The following is a 27503-nucleotide window of genomic DNA, read 5'->3' on the forward strand; positions in this document are numbered from 1 at the left end:
ACAGGTCTTACTATTTCTTTCTCTTCCTGGCTGATAAAAGCACGAGGAGTAGCTGGATAAAACATTTCAGGTAAGATAACGTTATAAGGGACAGCCATATTGGTATTGGTGACGTTTGCTGTGCGAGACAAGAGACTTAGTTCACAGCAGTTTCAAACAAAGCTAAACTAAGACAACCTACCACAAACTCTGACTTTCTTCACTTGTAAAATTATCTTTTAAACTGACAAACGTATATGTAATTTGTGACACAATTCAAACAGGAACAAAAAATGATTTATTTCTCGCCACTGACCACTCAATATTTTTTTGGAAGTAAGGTCCCATGGATCTCGCTGGAAGGGGAGGAACTTCGCAGCTCTATGTAACAACCACAAATTTCTGGACACAAATATTAACAAGGTTTTTGAAAAGCATAGCAACAACTTGAAAATCTTCAAGAAAAAAACTTCAAGTTTTTTTCCTTTACATTGACAGAGAACATTTACATAGACCAGTTACAGTACATGTAATTACAGCTTTCTTCTTCTTGAAAAAGGATCAAATCTGTCCGTCTTTCCATTGAAACCACCACTGCTGCTCCAGAGTCACATTAGCATGACTGTCCAGAAGTCGCGTTAGCAAGTAGCACCTTTAAGATACCTGCAGTCCTTTCCAAGTCCAAAATGCCCGACCTCCCAGTTGTAGCTAAAAAGCTGAACTAGCATCACAGCATGAAGGATAGAAGGGAAGGAGAAAATGAAAAAGAAGAGAAAGCAGAGCGAGGGAGCTACACGGAAAGAGGAGAGGAAAAATAAAAAAGGGGGATGTGCTGCCCGTGGTTTCCTCCGCAGCCTCTTCTCGGCCGGTTAAGAGGCTTATGAGGGCTGTAATGAGGCCCAGGGGAGCAGTGTCAACATGTTTGACACCCCGACTCTCACACGGCCCATGGCAGAGACCTCTCACTGCCCTCACACACTCGCTTTGATCTCACATACACACACATGCTGGCAAAGAAACACACTCCAGCATGCTCCGGGCCCGAGAGAGAAACAGCAGGAAGATAAGAGGAGGGGGTTGTGGTTTAAAGAAGGGAAGGAGGAAATGAGGAAAAAGATGAGAAATTAATGTCTAAAAGTGGGAGGGGGAGAAAAGTTGTGTTAAAATCCTCCTGGTGAGTGTTCTGCTGCTGCTGTTGAGTGGTGGCTCAACCAAGACTCTCCTGTAAGACAAGATGTTGGGTTTCACTGAATGTTGACAGTTCATTTGACTGAACGTCAGGGTGTCTCTTTTGTCTCTCTGAGAGTGACATCAGATTGTCAGTGCAGTAAAAGACAACAGAGAAATGTCCATTTGTCCGCATGTGAAAGCGTCTCTCCGCTTGTCTATTTGTCCTTTTTTTAGACTCAGTGTTGAGATGAAGAAATGATGGCACATAACATAACATTAAAAGCATGAGGGAGCGTCCATCCCTCCTGTAGTCTGCTCCATCTCCATGTGTGTACCGTGTGCGTCGTGTTAAACACACACACTTGCGTTGTATTTACAGAATTCGGTCCGTTCCGCCCGCTGACCTCACCTGCCTCTCCTGGCTCCTTTCTCCTGATTGGCAGCAGGTGATTCGGGGCGAGACTCCTCTAGTCATGTGGCCCTCGGGTTTGGAAGGTCGAAGACGATGGGTGGGTTCATGGGCAGGAAGTTGACGGTACAGGCTGAAGCATTTACGTATGTTGTGGTGCCGTCAGTCATCATGCCATAACCTGGGGAGCAGTGGAAAAGTTGACACTGGTATTGGTATCAAGCCTAAAAATAATGACTTCTCTCAAAATATTGTTATAGTGTTTCAAAATAATTTAAGTAATGATAAACTCTCAACTCTTTGTCGTTATAACATGTTTTTCACATTATATTTACACGTTATTGCAACGTCCTTATCACAGTATAACGAGGGTTTTCTTGTTATAACAATATACTTAGCTTGTTAGAATTTTAACCTTTCAGACAAACTATTAAATGTGTTGACGGACTGAGGACACGATCAATACCACTCGTGTTTGCAGTGCCCACTGTTGTAGTCCGTCATACTTCTGTTGCCAAACTGTGCGTGCAGCTCGCTCATGGTTTACAAACTGTAAAAGGGTCTATAATATTAAATCTTTCATGCTATAACAAGAAAAGTTTCTTATGACATGTTATCTTGTGAAAAATTTTACGTTATGTTATCACATTGACATGAAATTTTTCACATTATAACAAGATAAATACTATATTGTTTCCATGACATTTCAAATTATAACATAACATTGTTATAACAAGAAACCTGTATAGTTAGAACAATAAGTGAATGTGTTACAACATGAAATGTTTCATGTTTTAATAGAATAAATGGTATATTGATATAACTATAAAATTGTTACAACAGCATAAGTTTGTATATTGTGATAACTTGAAAGTATCTTCTTATAACTTTTTTTTTGATGAAAAACATCTTAATATAATAAACATTTCATGTTTCATTGTGAAACTGATCCATGATTCTTCTTCTAGTACGGCAGTAAAACGCCTCTGTACAAAATAACGACTTAGTATCAAAGTCATTTTGAAAAAGTTTCTTCTTATCATTATTATAATGAGAAAGAAATGGAATTCCATACAAACTGTACAAAAGGGAGCATTGTTGGTGTGTATTAGGTTAAATAAATTTTGTATTCAGAAAAGGAGAAATCATTTCTTGTGCCTCTAAGTAATAACACCTTGAAATACATGTTGCACTCAGTTTTCAGCAGTGCAGTTTTTACTTTTATTACACTGATGCAACACTTCAGTGCAGCCCGTTAATAAATATGGAATTTTTACTGCTTACTATTAAAATTTAGCCTCCCCAAAAGGGATGCAAATCCTCAGTAAATATTCCCCAATACACGATTAAATGTTCAAATTAAATCAGAGGAAGTGTGGGGGTCCACTGTCAATCACACGGGACTCATAATAAATACACAAACACAGAGGTAATCTCTTGGACGTGCACAGTTAGAAGCGCTTAGTATCACGGTTCATCTCTATCATTCCTAAAACGGCGAGAATCCAGTATGAGCAAATGTATGCATGAGAGTGTGACACTAACAGCACTACAGTTAAAAAAATCTCTGCTCAAAAGGCACTTTGGATCGACGTTTCTTCCAAATGGCAGATGTAAAAGTGTGACCATTTTGTCAAGCATAAGTTAACTACCATCTCTCAGAAAGTACTACACTTTAACTTTGCACTATCAGTGATTTTTTAAGTGTAGGTGTCACTTTCACCAGCTCTTGGAACAGAACTCTGCGCGTCTGTGTTGGTCCTTTCAGATTTGGAATACATGAATACAAAACACAGTGTGGCTCTTTTCTGCCGTTCTCTCACATTAGTCCTCACATTAATGAAGAGAGCTGCTTTCAGCCTGTTTCTCCCGTTTGAAAATCTGATCTAGTTTCTAATCTGGTTCTCTCTGATGGGGGACAGCGCGCTCCACGGGCTCAGCGCTGACCTGATAACCCCGAAAAAAGCAATCCTCAGTCCGGGGAGACGGCCTCTCTGCCCTCGCTGGCCTCAATGAAATGCTGATAGGGAAGTGGCAGCTCAGCTTTTCTCCAGTATTGTACAGTATCTCCATATTCTCTAAGGTTACATGGAATTGAATTGAATTCTCAGTCAATTTAAAAAGATTCTGGTAAAGGAGAAGATGATACTCAGCTTTAGATGACATGGCTTTTCAGTTATTTCTGCTGCTTCTCTCTGTATGTGACTGGCTGATTTGTGTAATGTAAATGTTTAGGTGTTTACATGTGACAGTGTGTGTGACAGTAACCACACATACTGTTATTTAATTCTTCTCCAGTTTGATGCTAAATATGATGCTGCATCCTATGAATCTGGGTCATTTCAGCCTGAAAATGTGCAGTCTGTAAATAAAAATGGGTGAAATTAGTTTATATTTAGAGTAAATCCCTGACTAAAATCACATCATGATGTGATTGAATACACAAACATTATTTTGATATTAACAGATTATTTGTTCTGAGCACATACAAACCTGAATTTGTGCATTTCAGGGCGTAATTCACACTGAGGGAACTAACAAATAGTAAAAAAGTGTCCATCCAGTTTTTTCAGAATAAAAACTAAGTATAAAATCTCCATATTTCAGTCCAACCAGGAAGTTGTGATCACAGCAGCTCACACAAATTCAACCACTTCCTGTGAATTCTGCAAAACTTTTCTGCTAATTTGACCAATCATCATTGCTTCCTGCAGGTTCCACCAATCACAACAGTTCCCTGCACAAATATCATACATGTATATCTCAATCAACAAACTCAGTGTTTTGGTTTATTATTAAATACTTTTTTTTGTATTACTATTTTTTTTATTTTATCATGGGTACTGTAAAGAACATTGTCAGTGTTGTTGACATTTATACATGTTCTGCACACCGTCATGTTTTATCATTTTGTGCTGTTTTGACTGAGTTTCGGTTCTAAACACTTTGTTTCTTTGTGGAATACCCTTCAGGTGCACTTCTTCTTCTACAAATAAAGCAGATTTTGTTTGAACTTTTGTTATCTTGAGCCTTTTTGGTATGGTTACTTAGAATAGAGTGTGGTTTTGTTCTCCTTGGAACAAGTTTCCTTTGATTTTTATGAATTATACAAAAAAAAAACCACACAACTTTCTTTTGCAGTTCTCACTTGCTCTCTCAAAACAACATCACAACACGCACCGCAATTTCTTTAGAAAAACTGCCGTAAAATCAGGTATTTTAGGACACAGTAATCTCAAACAGCCTGAAAAATCCTGGAGGGACTGATATTTGAATAGCTAAAAGCAGCATTTTCTGCCATTTTACACGAAAAATTAATTATTTTTGCCCATTTGGGCAAGTGAGTGATTACATTTACTTGCCTGACTTAGTATTTTACTGTTATTGTTTCAGTTTGGTTCTGTCACTAAATTGATATTTAAAATATGTCCTCATACCGTCCAAGCAGAAAAATTTCAGAGAAGAGATCTGAGTTCAAAATGTTAAAATGCTCATCTCAGTCACCTTCACTTAATACTGTGCACTTCACAAGTTGTAGCAGGTCATTTACAGGCTTTTCTTACCCATCACCGCGCCTCCCACAAGCTCCTCTGCATTTTCAGGGAACAAGTTAAAGTAAAGTAGGTGTAGGTATGTACCAATTCTGCTAAAATAGAACTGATAATCAATCATAGATAGAAGTAAAAAAGCTCTTTGTAGTAAAGATAAAAATAAAACATTCATCGAAATGCAAAACTGCACTGAACAACTTTTTGTGTAACATCATTAACATTATTAACATAACTAACATTATTTATCATAAAATATCTGTTTATTGGGTCAGTGTATTATGATTTGGGCAAGTTATATGGCTCTTTTTGGCGTTTGCTAATATAGAGAGCATGAAAACTGATTTAATCATAATTTATCTGTAGGCTTTCACTGGAAACCATTTTTATATTATCTGGGTCTTCCCTCGTTACAACTTAGGTCTTAATGAAAAATCACTGCCTCTGACCTTCATTCTGTTTGAATAACTGGACTGTCACATGTGCCTCTGATGCAGCCATCGTGTTGTGTGTGTACTGAAGTGTTTTACAAGCAGGTGCTCGTACCTTCATGAATGTGTCCAAACACGTGTAACTTGGGCTGAACTCTTCTCTGGACTGTGTTGAGCAGCTCCATGCACCCGACACGCTGCATCTTTTTAGGGACCCAGTCCAGGAAACCTGCACAGAAGAGGTAGTGAAGAGCAGAACAACAACATTAAATAACATTACATTTCATCAGAAGTGCATGTCAGATGTTTTGGTGGTGTCAGATCGGTGTACAGACTTGTGTACTTGTTGAAACGATACTGCATTTTAGGCTGTATTGGCGGCATTTTCCAATACAAGTATTGTATTGGAACAACCTTTGTCACATCTGGGATACAAGTGAAGTATGTTATGAGTTAACTTCCATATTAAATCAACATTAGGGCCACAAACTCTGGTCTACTTGGTGAAGTTCCTGTTTGTTTGACCCGTCCATGCACACACCCACCTCCCCCACATGTGGACTTTGTCGCTCTTTATTATTTTTTTTTTTAGTTTAAACATGCCGTCACAGCGTTAAGTCAGTACAGACTGAATGGTGCAAAACGACATTGTTATAACACAAAAACATGACATTTGTGTTATTCATACTCAAAGTCTGAAGCCTGAATTGCTGTTTTCAAGGTGACTGTGGGCTCTGTTTCACGATTCAAAAGTTTCTTGAGTCATGAGAGTTGCAAGTAAATTGTTACCAGAAAATAGAAGTTCAATTAAAATGTGTCAAAATGCAGCATTATGCACCTTGTATTTCTTTTTTCTACTTATGAAATCTATATTTTAAGTTTCCGTCACATTCGACCGACTGTTTTACATGAAAAAATAAGTGGGAACAATACAATTACCTGTTTATTTCTCCACTTTGCTACATAAACTGGCAGTTATACAGTAATGATTCTGTTTGGATCATTTCAGTAATGCTTCTAACAGGCAACAGTGTGATGTTTGATAGTGTTGGGTTGATTTTCTGTTTCCATTGCTGAACGTGTCTCCATGAAGGTTATGAATTTCATCTCCCTTCAAAAAGCGATACATCACATTTTGGAACGAAGCTCTCCATTTCAGACTCCTCATCTAATGGCAAACTGCACATCGCAGCACAAAAACAGACTCTTAGAAAGCAGCCATAGAAAATAAAGATCAATCACAGCCACACACAGATGCAGACTTCACAGTGTGTGTGACAAGGATGAAGCATGGAGTGTATATGATTTAGTGGCTGCTCGGCGAGGAGGGATGCTGCTGATGCTGAGTCAATAAAAGCATCAAGTCGGAGAAATAAAATGAGTGAGGAGCTCGTGCCTCCATCTTCCCTGCCTTCTGTCGCTCAGCCCAGACAGGAATAAGAAAGTAAACACAAAGGAAAAGAGAAAATAGAGTGAAGTGAACAAAAGGATAAATATAAACAAAATAAAGTTTTTTATGCTTATTCTGTCCAGCCAACAGTCCAACACCCAACCCAAGGCTTGAAGAAGGTTCAGCACTAATGTGTCAAGAAACAGCATGTATTTATCATCAAATTATGATTGACAGAGCAGATTTAATGGAAATCTCATCAGTAGTTACAAAGATAACTGGACCAAAATGATGGACAGACAGAGGAACAGGATTAAAGATCACTGACATCCTAACAGTGAACCCACTGACTGTGGTCACTTTAAATAATTTTCTAAATCATTCCTAAAGGATTGTTTGATAGTAGGCAGACTGGAAATGACCAACAACTTCAGAGAAGAGACAAACTCAAAGTCAAATGTCAAGTCATTAAGGGCAAGTCCAAGCCAGGTCTAAAGTTGTCAAGGGTACATCCAGGTCAAATGTCAGTTGGCTCAAGGCAAGTCTAAGTAAAATCTCGAGTCTTTAAGAACAAGCCTAAGTGAAGTTTCAAGTCTATAAGGGCAAGTTCAGGTTAACTCTCAAAATTTAGAGGTAGGCCAACTCTAAAGCCTTTAAGGGTAAGTCCCAGCCAAGTTTCAAGTCTTTAATGGCAAGTCCAAGACAAGTCCCAAGTCTTTAGGTCTTGAACAAATCCAGGCCAATTGTCAAGTGGTTAAAGGCAAGGCCAAGTCAAATCTCAAGTATTTAAAAGTCAAGTCCCAAGGCTTTCAGGGAAAGTCAAGTATTTAGTCTTTAAGCACAAGTTAAAGTCAAGTGGCAAGATTTTAGAGGCAAATCAACTCTCAGGTCAGGTCAAGGTTAAGTCCAAACTGAGTCTCAAGTCTTTAAAGGCAAGTCAAAGACAAGTCTTCAGTCTTCAAGTCCAAGTCAATTATACTGTCTTTATGGACAAGTTCAAGCCAAGACTCAGGTTGTTGAGGGCAAATCCGAGTCAAGTGATTAAGACTAAGTCCAAGTCAAGTTGCACGTTTTTAAGTTTAAGACAAGTTTAAGTCGAGTCTCAAGATTTTAGAGACAAGTAAACTCTAAAGTCTTAAATGGCAAGTCCCAGCCAAGTCTCAAGCAGCCAAGCCTGAAAGTTTTAGGGGCAAACCCAAGTTAAGTCTCAAGTATAAGATATTTTGTTGCTTGACTACAAAGGTCAAATGGACACAGATACAACAAAAACATATTTTTCTAATGGAACCAGTTTATTGAAAGTCCAGTTGCCAATAGTGAATCAAAGCATCTCTGTTTGAGTAAAACATACATATTTATTCATCTGAGGTCTCAGCAGCTTTTTGCCTTCAAGTCTCAAGTCAAGTCTTCAGACAGTCACTTTTTAAGTAAGCCAAGTCTCAAGCCAGATATGTCCAAGTCGAGCCACAAGTCCTCATTTTGGCAACTCAAGTCCAGCTCGAGTCCAAGCTTCAAGTTTTAAAGTATCCAGCCCTGGCTGTAGCCAGTATGAATTTGAAATTTGGATGAATTATTAGTTACAATATTTATCCTGTTTTAAAAACTTTGAACAGTAGTGTGAATTAAAACTAACAGTTCTAGCCCCTGATAAAAACTACACTAAAGTTTGTGGCCATATAACTGATAAGTGAGCGGTAGCAAGTCATGATTTGGTAGTTTTAAGCAGGTCTTCACTTATACAAAATAAAAGACAGACAAAGAGAAAAGATTCTCTAGGGACGACTTTAAGATTCTTTTGCACATTTTTGTTTTTTACTATCTAACAAAGTGCTAAAAATCTCACTCAGGGCAAAGTTAATGGACTCTCTCATACTCAACACAGGCATAAAAACTTCCACGTTCTCGGCTGGCAGTGAATCAGTCATGCTGGTAAAGTGATACAGTCTGACTACTTTGTCCTCTAAATGCATTTACCTGTAAAAAAAAAAAAAAAAAAAAAAACCCACACACTTTTAGTTCAGTTTGGGGATAAAATGCCTTAAAACTGTAAGTGTATTCTTTACAAGCCTTGGGAGACGGTGGAAGTGAAGTGAGAAGTTACGAGGGCTTTTTGTGTCTCGGGGTATTTTGCTCTAATGTGCCGCTTGTTTCAAAGCAGCTGCTGCTTTGGGCACTGAGCCTGTTTTCCTCTTTTTGTCTCACTCTGTCTCTTTCTCTCTCTGCTGTTAACTTCTTCCTCACAGCCAGATAAAGAGGCCATATTTTTCCTCTCTAGCCACCGATCTGCCGCTTTATCGCGCCTCATAAAAGACGGGCACTTTTGTCGCAGTGCGAAACGACGTCTAGCTCGCACTCGTTTTCCCTTCACCTTCTTGTCCATCATTTGTTTCTCGTCTTTTTAAAAAGTATCTCAAAATTTGACGTCTTTTCTTGGCCTCTAGCAATTACCATCCATACTTTTGTCCTCCTTTCCCCCTGTTCCTTTCTTTCTTTCTCTTGCCATTCCCTCCAGTCTTGCTCTGAGTATTTCCCTCTGTGGTGTGTGTGTGTGTGTGTGTGTGTCTCATGCATTAGTAGCCTGCTGTAGCTGCTCCATATGCCGGTGGCTTACGAGCAGATAGCTGGAGACACTTCGCTAAGCTGAATGGAAAATAAACGGCCGCTTTCGCAGCCGAGACGCAGACACAGAAATCAATCACACACACTCGTCTGAACACCACAGCTGCAGTGGGAGATGAGGTGTGAAAGTGTGTGTGCGAGAGCGAGAGTCAGGGAGGTGTGTGCGTGCGGGAGCATCTCCATCCGGGTGTGTTTATGTGTGTGAGACGGAGACTTACAGGATGTCAGTCAGCATCTGTGTTTGTTCAAACTCGAGTGTGTGTGAGGTTGAAAACAAGTGTGTAGCAGCTGAAAGGTGATCACTAAAGGAGCTACTAACATCTAAAGGTAAAGAGTGTTTTGAGGCGCAGCAGGACGAGCTGACTGGACTGTGAGTCATGGCTTTGTTTGCCCTCACCTTTTATTCATCCACTCACAATATGACAGTGATTCATCAGCGCCACTTCTACCACTCTCTTTCATTTGAGATGAAAATAAACCATTCATAGATGATGCTCCTGGTGTGTGTCTGTGTGTAAAAGCCAAGTGTGGACATGGATCACATGACTTGGACTTGAAAAAATTAACTATTCTATCTGTTTGTCCATATCATCCTGTTCCAGATTAAACATCTGGGTCTGGGAAGGGTCACTTCATCTCTCTAACAAAGGACTGAGGGCTCAGCTTGATGTTCTCAGTGGATGTTTTTTTTGTGTGGAAGTTAGTGGAAGTTTTCTACATTCAGCAGTGAGTCACTGTGGACATTTGTTATTACTGCTGCTTTGTTACCAAACAGCTCCAGTTAGCTCTTTGTGTTTTTAGTTGTTTAAAGGTCTTTGCACTGCTCCGGCTAGCTTCACCATACAAAAGTCCCATAGAGAAAACTGCCAATTTAAGACTTGCTACATTAGACTCAACTTGACAAAATTAATAAAGACTTGCACCTCGACTTGGACTTGACCCTTTGACAATACTTCATACCTTCCCCCAAATCCAAAGATTAAAAAGTCTGTTTTTTTAGTGTGAATTCATGAATCGATTCAGTTGCCTTCATTTCCTGAATCAACTAAAATGAACACTATTCATTCTCAGCCAGTCGACAGTTAATTCCCCAGATCCACTTTGTTTGAACCAATCAGACAGCATCCAATCAACTTGCAGGAAACAGCCTTAAAGAACTAAAGAACAAGCTCCACTTGGAAAAAATGATCCCAAAGAGAATTTCATGCGTGTACAATAACTGCACAACATCCAACAAAAAAATGAATTACAGTTTGAAAACATGCAGGTTGAAAGTTACAAATGGTGACACAACAGCTTCCAAGTTTGTTCAACATCTGAGGTTACACAACTAATGTTAGCATGCTAATGCTTAGCTGACTTTAGCGTCACAGCTAACAGTAACTTTGTAAATCAACGATGCTGAAAGCTCATTGTTATATTATGACTTGTTTAAGATTTGCCTGTCTTGACATGGGACTTGCAAAACATTAACTTGGTCCCAGTTGTTTTATACTGTCAGTGTTCCCATCCAGCAGGGGACATGTGTTGTACGTCTTTCCCCATTTTTCCTCAAAATATAAAACATGATGGGTGTTTCATAGGCTAATGCCTATAATTCTAGACTCAATATATTGACAGGAAATGAAACTACTTTTGGGTCAATAAATGAATAAATAAATAAAGGACAGAGCAGATTTAGTGCAACTTTTTTGCCTAGTTTTTAGGCACAGTTGTGAACACATGCAAGGTATAGAGAGACAAAGTGCGTCACATTACAGTGGACCACCACGGGAACTTATTTCTGTAGAACTTCGTACCTGGGTCGAGGACAGGAGACAAATAATTTATTACCCTGTTTAAGTTGTGCCATAAATTATACATAGCCTCATGATGTTTGTCAGTTTAAAAGATAATTTTGAAAATCAAAAAAGTCACAGTTTGTTGTATAACACTGAAAATATGTAATTAGAAAGACTACACACTCAAAAGTCATGTAAGTGACATCATAACCTTGTAGAGACGGTCCTGTACACGAGCTCTGACAAACTCTGCTTTCACAGTTGCGATTTTCACCTCTTTTAATACTTCTTTCTCGGGGTTGTTCTGATAGTATCAGAAATGTCTCTGACACAGCCTGAAATACCGGATTGAGTATCACAACTACACAAGTCTTAAATAGTGAACTTTTTGTGGTGCTATGAATTGATATCATACGTGTATTTCATGGTATAATTAAATTGGGAACAAAAATGACTACTGTACATATTTTTCCTGACATTAGTTCCCATGGGGACACCAGAGGGGGAGGGACTTTGCCTCTCTATTCATCAAAGTATCAGGATCCAGCTGCAGTTTGTGTTTCATCTGTTCAAGTGTTTGCAGAGCACATGTGTGGTGGTCGGGTGGAAATACAGTGCTAAAGAATATTAAATATAAGCTTGGATATAAGAAAACAGATCACAGGACGGGGATGTTATTACTGACCACAGTGTCTGATAACTGTAACACAAACAAACATTGGACGGAGAGCTTTGATTTGTTTTCATCAAACCTACATATGAATTTGACTTTGCTGGCATCTTTCATACAACATTTACAGTGTATGTTACCTGAAGAGATCATGTCACCACCTCCACCTGCTGCACTATGAGCTGCTCTCTCTTTCACTTGCAGAAGCTTGTGTACATTTTGTGCATCTATGATTTGCATTAATATTACAATGAGGATTATAATATTGTGAGTGACAGTAAGAGTTTTTCTTAGGTTACGATAATATTTTGGGATGATCACTACATACACATTTCTTATCAGTTCAGTGATGTCAGAGAAATCACACCTCCACCTGTGAGCTCTCCTCCACACACAGAATGTATTCTACAGGGCTGCACCAGGATAACAAGCTGCATAACATGCTGCTGTCTTAATAACTCAGATGTTCATAAATACACGTTCATTACAGCAACATCAGTTTTTCTAAAATCCTGACTATGATATATTTGTGTTTGATTTCAGTATCTGTGTATGCCTATATTTTGTATATATGCATGTGCACTTGTGTAAACACTGTACACACGCTCTATGCTCTACATGTACAATCTTACTGGAGCTCTTGTGTGCACATGCACCATAATTATGTGAGTCTCTAAGTGAGCACATATGAATCATTTTATATAAGCTGATCTTGTATGTACAGAGTAGTGAAGGTGTGTGTGCACATATTTAATTTAGGCCCAAACCATACTGGATTTTTGGGGTTAATGCTGGTACTGATTAGGTATCTGTATAGATATATTAGAATATAGAATACATGAACACATTTTTTGAAGTGTGTGTGTAGAGTAATTAATGTACTGTCCACAAGGAGCTGTATATCTAGTTTATGTCTGAACACTGTTGAAGAATACACAGTGTATCTTTACATGTGTGTTTATGTGAGCTCATGCATATGTATGTACATATGCGTGTTCTGTGTGTGTGTGTGTGTGTGTGTGTGTGTGTGTGTGTGTAATGTGTGTCTCACCCAGTGGGGGGCAGTGTGTGACCAGGATGTCTGTGTTGTCAGGGACCAGGTTCCACTTGTCCAGCAGAGCCTGACCCCGCGGCAAGTTGAAGCCCCAGCCGTAGTACCAGGGCTGCCTGTACACACACAGAGAGTGAGAGAGTGAGAGAGAGAGAGAGAGAGAAACACAGTTTGGTTAACACACTCATAGTCAGAGGTACAGACGATATCATGTAGGTTGTTATGAATGAGGTGTCAAACATCTCACTCTCAGTTAACTTTTACATTATTAACACTGGTCATTAAAGTGAGGCTGGAGGTGCAGGTAACAGAACATCAGAACTTCTCATTCCACCCCAATGTGTGAACACAACAAGAACATAAAACCAAAGAGCAGAGCATAAAACTCATACAGCTTTATAATACAAAAAATCAAGCACTTTCAAGCTACCTAAACAAAATATATAGAACATTCCTCTAAACCTCAGTAATCAATGTAGATTCACTTTACTTTATTTCACCAGCTGCTCATATTAACTCTGATTGTATGTTTTGATCATGATCATTAAATGCTCGCTAATCCAGAGTAAGGAGCCAACAGACAACTTCAGACAAAAACCACAACAGGATGGTTTCATTTCAAATATGTAATGATTTTTACATGAGTGATTGTGGAGATGAAACATGAGATTATATTTAAATTCAAGCATATTTGTCACCCTGAAAAACAGTCAAAATTTGTAATTTTCTAAACTTTCAAGACTTTGTCCAAACCCTGATAACAACATCGCAGTGTAAAGTGGTCCTGACCATCAATGCACTGCAGGCCATATTAAAACATTTGGAAATGTAAATGGCCATCATTTGTACAGTATTGAGAGTATTTTGTGTTGAAATTGGATGCTGAGTAGGACAGTGTAAGACAATGTTCTGTGGACATTGTGTAACATTCCCCAAAAGTTCTCTACAGGTGATGAATGTCCCAAAACTTTACAGAACATTGAGGATGTTTTTTTAGGCCAGACTGGAAGTTATGATCGCTCTGGTTCCCTCCCTCCTTTGGATTAGAAAATAAACTGTGGCAAACAAAAGTATAATATTTCCATGTTTGGTTCAGCAAGATAATCTTCACAAATGAACACCACTTTTATGATTTTTGAGACCTAAATTGAGTCACCAGAGGTAAAAACCTAACATTATATATATCATATAACTCCACCTCGGTCACATGACTTCATGTAACTAAATGGTTAGTATATGGCATGATGATGCTTAATTTACCTGACAACTTCTGTAGTCTCATGTAGCCACTTGTTAGTAACCACCTTTTTAAGACACATAAATCTGGAGTATTTAATAACATATTTTATGTCATAGAACAAAATATGAAAATGTCTTTGGCTTGTGTTAACCACAAACCTTATTTCAGATGTCTAAAGAAAACACCATTCAAAGAACCCATTTATTTTGAGACAAAGGAACCAGAAGTGTTCATATGTTAATCCAAAGAAGACATTTGGGACGTAAACATAACATTCTCATATGGTCATATGAGACTGTTTCATTGACGACTAAATAATAATGTTTGAATTATAGGTTTTAAGATTCTGAAGATGCTGGGAAAGTAGAGATGTTACGATTCCATTTTCTTTCCCAATACTGATTTTAATACCTAAATTTTGCATATGGGTCGATACAGCGGACTGATCTGATACTGAGCTTGGTACTTTAACTGTGTTCAAGGCAGCCAGTAGCTAATGGAAGGTAACAGACCAGTGGTAATGTGTCTGTTGCCTGTAATGCCTCCACCAGAGGGAAACTATTTCAAGTAACAGCTTAAGCATTTAAGCTGAGGAAGTGATACCTGTGTTGTGAGTCAGTCTGGGAGGTACCAGAACCACTGCCATGTTGGCACTGAGTTTCGTAACCAACCATACTTGTCAATAGGGGTGGGCAAAAGGGGCTTTACAATAATATCATAATATCAGGGTATTCTGCAATAATGATATTCTTGATTATATGAAAATACTGAAAAATGTTTTCGGTTTATAACTCACTATAACTGCTGAGCTCCTGTCGAGGGATTTGCTGAGGTGGTTAAATTAGTTTGAATTCTCCTTTTTGTTGTTAAAATCATCTTGTGCTTCTTACTGTGAACGAGATGATGTGGCCTTCTTCTGCTTGTAGATACCCAATCCAGTATTTTTGGCATTATTTTACAGACACTAAAGGTTCTCGTAATGTCATTAAAGGTTCTGCAAACTTTATGGAAACATAGTGTAGAGAAATAAAAGGAAGGTCTTATAGTAACGGTCCCTTAAATATTCCAAGCACAGTCCTGAATCCTCCTTGAAAGTCCATCAAATACTGTTCCTGTATCCAGAAACATTACAAGGCTGTAATGTGTACTTTACACAGGCGGGGACGTTCTCAGGACATGCTGGGAACATACAATTTCTAGATGGGGAATCCATTCTTTCCATGTCCATTTCTTTTGGAAATGGTGTGGACAGGTCAATACTGCATGATATTTTTGACCAAATACCTAAATATTTATTGATATTATCACAATATTGAAGCGATGACTAGTGTTGCAGCAAGTGGGTAAATGCAAATACTAGAACAGTCTGTTATGTTCCTGTAATGCAAACAGGAAAGGACTACACTTACACCATATCATGATATAACCACACCCAAGATCTAGTCTCATATCACAGTATTGATATAATATCAATAAATTACCCAAATGTAAGTCTGCTTTTTGGGGGGTTTTTTTGCCTTAAAAACTAAAATACTTGCTGTCAAATCTTATTAAAATTGACACAAAATGCTGACCCTTTTTTCTAACAGAGCTTAATTGTGCTTTTCTCAATATAATTTGCTGCCTGGAGCGATTCATGAGGAAAAAACAGCAGGAACACGAGAGAAGAGCAAAGATCAGAATTCCAGCGTGACCTCTCACTTTGCTTTTTATACCCCCAACACAAACTGTCAGCTTTCTTCTTTTTAGTGTCTAAACTGTGGTTTGACCTTTAAGATGAGAAGCTACAGGGGGCTTATGAAGAGCAGTCATCTCGAGGAGGGGAGGAATCAAACAGATCCCAGGATGGGGGAGGCGGGTGAGCAGAAAGCTACATTAAACATCTCCTTGATCACAGTCACACCCTGGAACGCTCCGCGACAGGAAGACGAGGGAAGAAAAAGGGAGAAATGAGAAAAGAAGAGTAGAAGAAGAGGAGAGCCTTGATGGCTGGGGCTCGTGTCCCTTTACTTTGATAGCGGACGCCTCGGCCGTGAGTGACGGAGAAGAAATTAACATGTCACTTACAATCTGTACTCCGATCCATCTTCCTCTCCGACACGCTGCACGTGTGTGTGTGAGTGCAACCGAAGGCAACGACGTCCGCCGCTGCCGCCTTTTTTTAAATTGCCGAGTGCAGTCACTCGAAACGCCAACTTTATCGCCATGGCCGCTGCCCGACACGTCTGTGCTCAGTGGAACATCAGATGAGGATTTTTTAGAATAATTTCCGGAGTGTGTGTGTGTGTGTGTGTGTGTGTGTGAGACACACTTGGAGACTTCAAAGACAGATGGGGAGACAGAAAGACAGGCCTGAAGATGGCAAGAAATACCCGTCACACACACACAGTGGTGGACTCAGACTGTCTGAGGGGCAGGGGCATCAGGTGTATGCAGGGGGCACCAGCACACCAAAAGGTGTGATGCACTTCATCACGTTTTATCTACCAGAAGCGCACTTATTGTATTTTGTCCACTGAAAGTGCACTCTAGAGGGCACTTTATCACATTTTGTCTGCTGGAAGGGCACTCTGGAGGGAACTCTCACAGGGCACTTTCACATTTTGGACATTAGGCCACTCATGAGGGCATTTATCACACTCTACCATAGGGGCATCCAAGAGGGCACTTTTGTGGCATCTTTTCAAACAAGGGCACACCAGAGGGGACGCTCGCTCTCCCTGTTACCCCCTTGAGTCCACCAGTGCACACAAATACTGTCTCTGTGTCTTTCTCTCAAATTAAGAAAGCTAAAAATAGTGACTCAGAGGTCACCACTGCAGGGAAAGGTGGTCAAGCACATGTGGCAGTGCATCATGGGAAATCACGTCCTATTTCAGCTGGAGCGCATGCGATTAAAATTCCATCACTTCCTGAACATCAGAGACTAAACATTTCTGACGAATGATCTGGTGCAGCCCATGAACACAATCTCAATAATTTACACAGCGAATATTAAAACATTTAGACTGGCCTTAGCATATTAATAGAGCTGTGGAATGTAATATTCATGTCCATCTTAACATGGACGTCTCAATTAAAATGAAATGAGCTCCGTGGTGCGATTGATGCTCCCGATTCTCTCAGTGTGAACGGAGGGATGAAGAGAGACCAGCAGACGAGAGGAGAGACGGTAAAGAGGTTTCCCCCAATAATGACCAACAGAGCCACAGATGAGCAAAGAGAAAGATTCATGAGGATGGATGTGATGAGATGCTTGGATGGATGGATAAATAGAGCAGTTCAACTTAACTTAAATGACCACATTGTGCATGAGCATGTTTTATTAACTACAAGTGATGTACACTTTAAATTATTCACAGTCATTTTTCAAAGCATATTCAATATTTAGATTGATTTTCTATCCTCCAGGGAGCCTTTGTTTCATTTCAGTTTACTATGAAAATCTCCATCAACTTGAAGACACTCACTGCATTTCACAGTTTACTGTTCCTGTACTACTGTAAAGACACCATCAGTTCTATATTCAAATGCTTACAACCAATGTTAATGTTTACCTGACAAGAAACTTTTTGTTGAGCCTCTTCCCATGTGAAAAAGGCAGCCTGTTCTCTTGTCCTCACATCACATGACGCATCAAATATGGCAGCTTGGTCAGTGCTCCTATACTTAAAACAATGACACTGAAGGTACATCTTCAGCATCATTTCTGGAGGCGTTTCTGTTGCTTTATGTTTGATGTGCTGTCAAAGTCAGGTGACATAATATAAAGAGCAAGAAAGTTCACATATGGAGGCGATGAGGTGGATGGATAAGTGAAACAATCCAACATTTTACATCATGTACGTAATGTACATAACATAATTTATGTTATGTTATGTAATGTGCAAACATTACATGTTAACTTGCATAACATACTTATTTCAACCCAAGTCATGATCTTTTCTAAACCTAAACAAGTAGTTTTGCTTTGAAACGTAATTTTTAGACTGACATTTTTCAGGAATTGTGGGATTCCTGTTGGATTCTTGCATTATGGGAGTTAATTTTACTATTCATCACAAGACTGGGATGGGAGAAGAAAATAAAAAAAAAAAGACCTGGTTGCAGCCACCTGATCAGTGTATGAAATACACTAAGCACAGTGTGTGACGTGGATTGTGGACTGAGATAGGGCTGATAGGAGTCATTCCTTTGGGTTTGGGGTGGAACAACCCCCACACCCCATCATGGGATTGGGATGGGACATGAGTACGTTTTTTGCAGTGGGGTGGGACAGGAGTGAAAATCCTTGGATGTCTCCCTCTAATTCATTATACCAACTTACATAGTTTGTAAGCCTCTATTTTGAATTCCTCCCTGGACATTGCATAGTTTTTGTGCCTTCATTTTGAAGGTCTACCAAGACTTTGCACATTTATTATTGCTAATTCACACAGTTTTTGTGACCTTATTTTGACAGTGTACATGAACATTGCATATTTATTATTGTTAGTTTGACTGTAAAGCCGTTCTTGTGCAGAACTGAAGGGTACCTACAGCATCATAGTTTGAAGCATAGGGCCACTGACCAGGCTGCTGTATTGGACATGATAGGAGTGAGAACATGTTGGAAAAAGGTAGATGGCTAGATGTAAAACTTTGACAACAAAGATTTCTATATGAGTTGTGTCTCCTTCTTAAAACTAGAACCATGATCCAAGATTTTCAAGCATGATCACAATCTTTTCCTAAAATTAAACTGTTTTAACTGCCTAAACTTAAAGGTATCCTGTGGAGTTATTCATCGCTATCAGTGCTAGGGAGCAATGTTTTTGTGTGTGGTTCCCTATTTGTTTATGCTCATGAGGATGCACATGCAGGTGGGTGACATGAAACACACTCCCGCCAATGTTTTCATTCTATGCTGTTGATCTACAGGTGGGATTAATGCAGTAAACACACATCAATGTGGCAGCAAAGGCAGCAGGAAGGAGACTGATATGAGTTTCAGACTGAAAGTTCATTTTAATAATGTACTGAAATCAGCTGAAACCTGGAGGATTGGAAGTGAGTCTAAAAACTGATGGAGTGCTGTGGAAAATGGCTGGTGCTGTTTGTAGTTAACAGGCTAAACCAGTCAAAACCACTGGCAACATCCTTTAATACACGCAAAAGCAACCTGTGATTGACAGCTCCTGTCAAAACTTCTGGAATTCTACTTTCTCAAATTAAAAACTTTCTTTTTCATTTCTTCAAGGCTGTATATCATAAAAAAATCATTACCTCAAGTTAGTCATCCAGTACAGCTAAAACAGTGATGATCCAGTCTATCACTTTGTCAAGCGAGGATTACAGGATCCTTTATAAAGCACCGCAGCTTGTTTTAATTTTGTGACATCAATCATTCTGTAAGAGAAGGCGTCACTCTTTATATCTCACTTTGCAGCAAAACCTCTTCACGGTGTCCAGCGTGCCAGGAAAACGTCTCTGTGCCGACTGTGGGCGTCTCCATCACAGTTACTAAAAAGAGATTATCTCTGGTGAGGAAATGACCGTGGCTTCTCTCCGCGAGAGAGACCCACTCCTGTGTTTGCTGAGCAAACCCGAGACTAACTGAATGTAATTCCACGGATAATATCCCCGCTCCAGAATTATGATGTTTTTATCAGGTAAGGGATTACAATGGTACAAGTGATTTGTGTTAACGTAGAGGAGGAGAATCGGGCGAAGCGTGGAGCATATTAAAGATTGTGTTAATGTGCCGGGCTGGTATTTGTTATGGGTTTTAAAAAAGGAGAAAACAGATGTTTGTGTTAGAGCGCTCAATCCCCAGGCACGTCTTCAGGCAGCACACTGGGAGAAAAACAACAGCGTTCAAACCATTACTTTCATTTCACACACCCACACACACACAGACAGACACACACACACACACACACACACACACACACACACACACACTCAGAGTTACCGGCCTCACCTCTCTTAAGGACAAGAGGAAAAGTCAAAATTAACAGTTAATCTAAAATGCATTTAAGGATTTAACACAAATCAGGCAATGCACAGCTCTTTGCTTAAGTTTTTCAGCTTGCATGTGTATGTAGTGAGTGTGTGTCTGCGTGTGTGTCCACTGATATCACTGGAGTAAGTCCATGAATCATTGAATGGCTCAGCCGAGGGCTGCAAAGCACCCATGCCTGCTTCTCTCTCTTTCTCCTCATTCTCCCTCTTCTTCATCTCAGCTCTCTGTCCATTTCCCCTGTCCTCCTCCTCCTTCCATCTCTGTCTCCTCTTGACATATTACTCCATCTCCTCGTCTCTCTGCCTTTTCATTTCTCCCCCTCACTCCCCTCGTTAGCGGGGGGAACGACCTGCTGCCAGGAGAGTGAGCTCCTCTCTGAGAGGCTGCCTTCCGTGTTTGAGAGGGAATCTTTTAGAGAGCACATCAGCAATGAAGGTATTCTGAGGTGCAGCGGGGAGGAGACAGACCGGGTTTGGAGACAGGTCATCGGGAGGTAGGACTGGGTATCAAACTACAGAACTGACTGACTTTATTCCTTGACATAGGAGTGGACTGGCGTCACAAGTGATCCTGCTGACAACGCCAAGGCCAAGTGAGACTACGCGTTGTTGGCAGAATCACTCATGTGAGAGGGCACCCGGAGCTCAGCGCAGAAGTTCAAGTCTGTGCATGGCTAGAGTCTCGGACTCTAACCTCAACCTCCCCGAGAAGTGAGGGCCTTGCACCTGAGGACCAGGGCCCGATCACTGCTGTGATCCAACGAACCAGGTGACTTCAGAACACTGCCTTTCTGGTAAGTCCTGATTCGTGAATAGAGTAAGAGACTGCTGATGAGTGTGTTGTGACAGACGTGTCAGTAGGGCTGGTTAGGAAACCGCTGTAGAACCCAGGCAGCTAAGATCAGGGAACACTTTAAAACAGTACTGTCGTAGGTGTAAAGTGTTGAATCATTTATTGTGATTGTTCATTTTGAATTTTGAGCTTTGGGAAGTTTCTTCCATCTTCCATCAAGTCAGACTTGAATTACAAATTTGATGACTTGAGACTCAATTTGACAGAATCTAAAAAGACTTCACTTGGACTTGAGCCTTTTGACTTGAAAGAAACATGATACCTTCCTCCAAACCCAAAGATTAAAATTTTAAAGATATGAATCTAAAAATCATTCTACAAATCACATTATACAATAGAGAAAACAGTTGCTGAAAACATGAAAAGCCTGAGAACTTTGTAGTACTGAATCGCAGAGTTAGACCATTAAACTGTTGTTCAGGATTTTTTAGGCAGACTGAAACATGGCTCAGTGACATGCTGAAGCCATGGTTCCCCAACACTATTAGCCAAACTAACCAACACAGAAACGACACCGCCTCTCCTTTCCCTCACCCTCCCTAACGGTCAGTCACAAACCTTCAGCTACTCTCACAGTCCAAATCAGCCCAGCAGTTCACTTCAGTTTTAACAACCCGCCACAGAAGAAAAAAAAACCCATCCTGTCACCGTCCTCTGGTTCTGGTGGCTCAAACGTGTGGACATATCCAACAAAGCTGCTAGATGAAGTGTCCATGTTTCAGGTTGTACTGGTGTTTGACACTGAGACAGTTGAGCAGACACACCTCCAGCATTACAGAGCAGAGAGAACAGATCACTTTTAATGATTTTGAGACCCAGTTATAAATATATACTTATATATCTATCTATACATATATATATATATATTATATATATATATATATATATACATATATACATATATATATATATATATATATATATATATATATATATATATATATATATATATATATATATGTATATAGTTTGACTTGACTGCCATTATATCTATATATATCTATATATATATATATATATATATATATATATATATATATATACATATATATATATGTATGTATGTATGTATGTATGTATGTATGTATGTATGTATGTATATGTGTGTGTATGTGTGTGTGTGTGTGTGTATATATATTTAATAATTCAAATTTGGCTGGGTGTTTAGTAACACATTTCTGTGTTGTGACAAACTCAGAAAACACATTTATATTGTTGCTTTGCAGAATTTTTCATTTTTTTTATTGTCAACAAATCCACATTCACACGCATTCATTTTCAGCAACTATTTTCTAACAAGTACTGTATATTGTGTTTAGTGTTCCTTCACACATACTTTAATAAAGCCAGTCTTGTCCTTTAAACATAAGTAGAAAAATGTATTTATATTCCTCAAACTATGGTAGAAAATAATTCAAAAATCAGTTTTGAAACTCAGGAGTGATATTGGCACCGATATCAAAACTTTCCAAACAAGATCCAGTTACAGGAAGGAAAGAAAAATGGAGAAAACACAAGCAGAACCACACAAAAAAAAGAGATGGAGGAGGCGAGGTAAGGAGGTGATGTGGTTTTAGGGGAAGGAAAAAAAAAGAAAGTAAGAATTAAAGGGGATTACTGTAACAAGGTCCATCTTAATGTGTAACACGGGCCTCGTGCTAATCACTACATGCACTGACGCAGTGAAAACACCCAACCGTGATCACCTCTGCTAGATTTAATTAACTACTCATGACTTAACGACCCTAATAACAGCCTGGGAGGCAGGATGGGGGAGTGAAGCGCAACGGTCTACACACACACACACACACACACATTTGTGAAGTGATGTTTCTTCTGTGTTTGATGTGCAGCAAGCAAGTATACATGTTTATTTGCAAATGCACTCAGGCCTGTTTATCAGAGTGTTTTCCCCACAGCTTCATTTCCAAACTTACTCTGCCTGACAACCATCTCTTTACATCACTGGACCTCCTCGCCCTCCTCATTAGGAAACCTCGTCGGGGAACTGTTTCAATTAAAAATGCACGGAGGGGAGGCTGCTGTTCTCCTGGGACTCCCCCGCTCTGTCGGAGGTTGACTCCGAAGCCTCCGCAGGTGAGACCGCCTGCCGATCTGCCTCAGAAGCAGCAGACTCAGCCTGTGTTGCGCGCTCCTGAAGCGCAGCCTGAGGCCAGCTTTTCCTCACTGCGTCTCTGTGCTTTTCCTGCCATGTCAGTGGAATATGGTACACGGGTCCAGCCTGGTCTCACCAAATGGCGTATGAATAACACGCCAATGTCTTGAGTCATTTCACATGTTGCCGCCTTTTTTTGCTTTTTGCGTGTCATTTCACGCCATTTAGTCTGTACTGACTTATGCAGAGATTGGTGTGAATGCTGGAAGCATTGACAACATATGTTCTACAAAAAAATCTTTAGTATTATTATTCTGCTGCATTTTTGGGCATAAATCCTTACACACTTTTCAACATAGACACTTAATTCAAACATCTAAATATTAAGCTCACTATATGCCTGCTATTACTCTTCTCATCCATATCACACACACACACCTTTCATACATTCTGGGTATTATTCAACTTTTACAAACAGCGCTTCAGTTTAGTGTCAGCTTTTCAAAGAACCTTAAAATAGTCCACGTTTCAAATTTTACTGGTATAATTCAAGATTTAAAACCAGCAATTCAGTTTTACATCAGCCTTTCAACAGCCAGCATTCAGTGCAATTTCTTGATTTCTTGATTTCTAGATTTTTGGTTCTGCTGCATTGATTTGATGCCTTTTTCACAAGTCTGACAATCGCATAGCAGTGAAATGCTTCACCAGTGTACAGAGTACTCTTTCAAGAGGTCTGGGACTGAATGAGAACTCTGATCACCTGCATGAAAGTCTAAGGTGCCTGTCTGCTCACCACCTTCTACATCTTTACCTTACCCCACTAAAAAAAAGGACACCAAGTATGTTATGTATGAAAGTTCACATAATGTAATGTAACTTAATGTATGCAAGTTGCTTCCTTAATGTCTAAGGTAATGTTATGTAACTTTTGTAAATAAGTTAAGAAGAAGTCAGTGTTAAGTCTTGGTTTCACACAGGACAGGAAATAAACTTTTAAAGTCCTGTGCTTGATGAACTGTCCATCCAACCACCTCCTATACATGATCTTACTCTTTAGAGTGCCTCACCTGACTTAATCAACACATGGTATGTGTGCATACCTGAGGAATGTACAATGTATACACAGTGAGAGGCCCTGGTTATTTAAAAGTACTCAGTGAGGTAAAATGAAATTGAAAAATAAAAAGAATGGTAACTGTAATAAGAGTAGCATGTCCAGGCCTGAGATATCAAAACCATGTCTAAGGCATGATAGGTTTATTATTTATTCCTGTATTTGTGTAGAGGACTCAAAAAATGTCAAGAAAGATCTCCACCCTTCAATACATTTCTTTTCAGAACCTTGTAATGTATACCTGATTTTTTTCCACCTTCAGGTTGAACAACACATCCCTTATCGAGTGAGAGACTGAGGGTGGGGCAGCATCCTTCCACCTCAAAAGTATCAGGCAGTGTGCCAAGAAGGTATTAAAGGCCTTGACTTAATGACCCCCTACAGGTAACTATTCCATCAGGAGTGATTCCAATTCCAGTGACATGAGAGGGTTTGGATCACGTTGCATGAAAGTAATTTTCTGACTCATCTATGCACCTCACCTCCTCCATACGCAGACTGTTTTGCTTGTTATGCTACATCACCTTACTTTGACAGCACATCAAAACATAACACTGGGAAGACGCCTCCAAAAGTGGCCCTGAAGGGATACATACAGCATCATGGTTTGAAGCATAGGGACACTGACCAAGGTACTTTGGAAGTGACAACAGGCTGGGATAGGTGGGCATGAGTTGACTCTGGACACTTAAGGCAGTCCACTCAAGAGAAAAGAGATGTGTACTGCTGATAAACATTTTATCTTCTTTGACCAGCCTGCCATATCCAACAACGCAACAACTCCATCTGAGTAATTACAGCTACAACACTGCAGTATTGATCCAAACTAAAAGTAATTATAAAGTCCTCCCCGTGCTACTTCCACTTACAAAAACTCCAACTTTCTGCCTTTAAACCTACTGACAGCCAGAGGAGTTACATTGTAAACTTGCTTAAACAGAGCTACTTGACATTGAATGGGACAATAGAAAAGCCTAAAAGTGAATGCCTAGACCAGAGACAACAGAGTGGAGTGCCAGCACCGGAGCCATTGTTCCCTAGAAACACTCCTCTGACCTGACAACGACAGAGAAGACAATTCAAAGCAGAGTCAAAACACATCAAAACACAAGACATGAAAACACGACACAATATGAAAAAGTTCCTCATCACGGCTGGAGATTCAGAACAACAGCAGCTTTCACAGGAGCGACGTGTGAAAGCGGCGTGTCTGAAAAGCAGAGGCTCTCACGGCCTTGTTTCCTCCCGCCGTCCCCTCTCCCCTCCCACACAACGAGATTAGCGGCGCTCGTCTCTGCAAATTTGACAGTTATAACTCAATAGATACAGTGGCGCTGGTGGACACATGCAGGCGTGTGCGAGGAGGCAAAGTGTGCTTCTGCGCTCACATAGCCCGTGGTGGTACATGGCAAGCATGTGAGAGTTAGCCGCGGCCGGCCCACTCAGCTCAGCGGGGAGCCGAGTTAGAGAGACACACAGAGGGAACAAGTTGTTTTATATGTTGCAAAGAGACACTTCTTCAATTTAATTATTTATCCTGACTCAAAACCACTGCAGACACATGCTATGTGATTCCCCAGAGCACGTACAGATTCTGATGCTTAATCGTGGGCCGGCTCACATGCGAGTCGGCTCATCATAGTGGGCAGGAAGACAGACACGGTAGAGACAAGGCAAGAGACAAACTTCAAATTTGATGCAGCAAATAAGACAAGATGGAGAGAATAAGTGGCATAGTTATGGGTGGAGGTATGATTGAGAAAGAGGAAGGGGTGAGTAAAGGGAGGAGGGACAGATGGAGTGAGGAGGGAAGGAGGAGGACGGGGCTGGAAGGCAGTTTATATCTGACTCTGACAATAAGGAGGATTAGAGATGTGACAGAGACTAGCCTGCAGCGCCCTTCTCACTGTCACTGTGTGAGTCTGTGTGTGTGTATTGTGTTGTCCTAACACCACCCCACTCCATCCGTCCCCAACTCGCCACTTATCTTACTTTCCTCTACAGACACCCTGGGTCGCACAGAATATTGTCTATATTGTTGACTGGAATCGGACACTTCATATTTAATGGCAAATTGACCCTTCCTAAGTCCTGCCCCTTTTTGCTCTGTGCTCCAATAACAGTTGAGAAATCTTGGTACTTAGGTCAAGTTTCTCCATTCCTAACATCTCAAGTTAGCACGTTAGCACAACAGCTAACTATCTAGCTAACAATTAAAGTTAATTAGCACTTTGATAACATTAAATTCAAATGTAAATATATGTCACTTTCACAACATCTTTTTTACCATCTTCAGAACTTTTCAGCACAGATGAGCCTAACACATAGAATATGTTATCTAAGTGAGCTAAGGAAACAGGAAAAGTTGAAAGTTGAGCAAGGTGCCAAGCTTGCTAAACTGTTCTTGGAGCAAAGAGCAAGAACGGATGGATCAGTGGTGAGAAACTTTTGATTTCCATTACTGATAAATGAAAAAAAAAAAAAATCTCCAAAAAAGGTCATTTTAGAAGCTATAACAGAACATCTGCAATTCATGACAACCAGGCAAACTTGTCCTAATGAAGATCATGTGATGTGACTGAAAACTTCACAGCAGTTACTAAATGGACCTCATTATGAATTTTTTTTCTTAATGCATCTTTTTGTTTCTAAATCAATATTTAAGTGTTTTTATGACATGTATTGTATTGTGCTATATGTTGCCTATATGCCAGTATACGGTGAGCTGGGTGAAACTGGATCATATTTTCTGGAAAAAAAATATTTTTCTTCAAGTTAAACGGATTCAACCCTCACAAATTTACAGAGTTTCTTGATGGACAGATAGCTTACTTGTTGCTTAAGTAGCTAACCATTACATCCCACACTTGTTGCTGTGTGTCATGTGTGAGGTGCTATAAATCAAAGTTGAGCTAGCGTCAACTTTTTTCAGAGCTCCAATGACATGGTGATGTGTCAACCAATCATATGTTTTCCACTTCCCATCTCCACCATAATTTCTGCGCTGTCCAAATAATGGAAGAAAAATGTATTCTTGCTGTTCGTTTCCAGTTTTATTTAACCCTACCCTGTTTTCTTACTGCAGCATCAACAGCGTTTGGACATTTTGTAGCTACATCATCAGTG

At 39.9% G+C, this 27503-nt stretch overlaps 1 protein-coding gene across 1 annotated transcript in view; it reads right to left on the reverse strand.

The window, feature by feature from the left end:
• Window positions 1-261: 261 nt before the first annotated feature.
• The window catches only part of mpped1 (metallophosphoesterase domain containing 1), a 108385-nt gene continuing 81143 nt past the window's right edge, over window positions 262-27503 (reverse strand). Inside the window, exons 5-7 of the mRNA XM_084710900.1 lie at window positions 13049-13164; window positions 5653-5766; window positions 262-1739 (exon numbers count right to left, since the gene is read on the reverse strand). Coding sequence (XP_084567026.1) covers window positions 1621-1739; window positions 5653-5766; window positions 13049-13164 — 349 coding nt within the window. The 3' untranslated portion in view covers window positions 262-1620. The remainder of the gene's footprint in view (window positions 1740-5652; window positions 5767-13048; window positions 13165-27503) is intronic.

This window comes from Lutjanus erythropterus, chromosome 22 (genome assembly GCF_056507025.1).
Source record: "Lutjanus erythropterus isolate fLutEry1 chromosome 22, fLutEry1.hap2, whole genome shotgun sequence".
NCBI classification, from domain to species: domain Eukaryota; kingdom Metazoa; phylum Chordata; class Actinopteri; order Lutjaniformes; family Lutjanidae; genus Lutjanus; species Lutjanus erythropterus.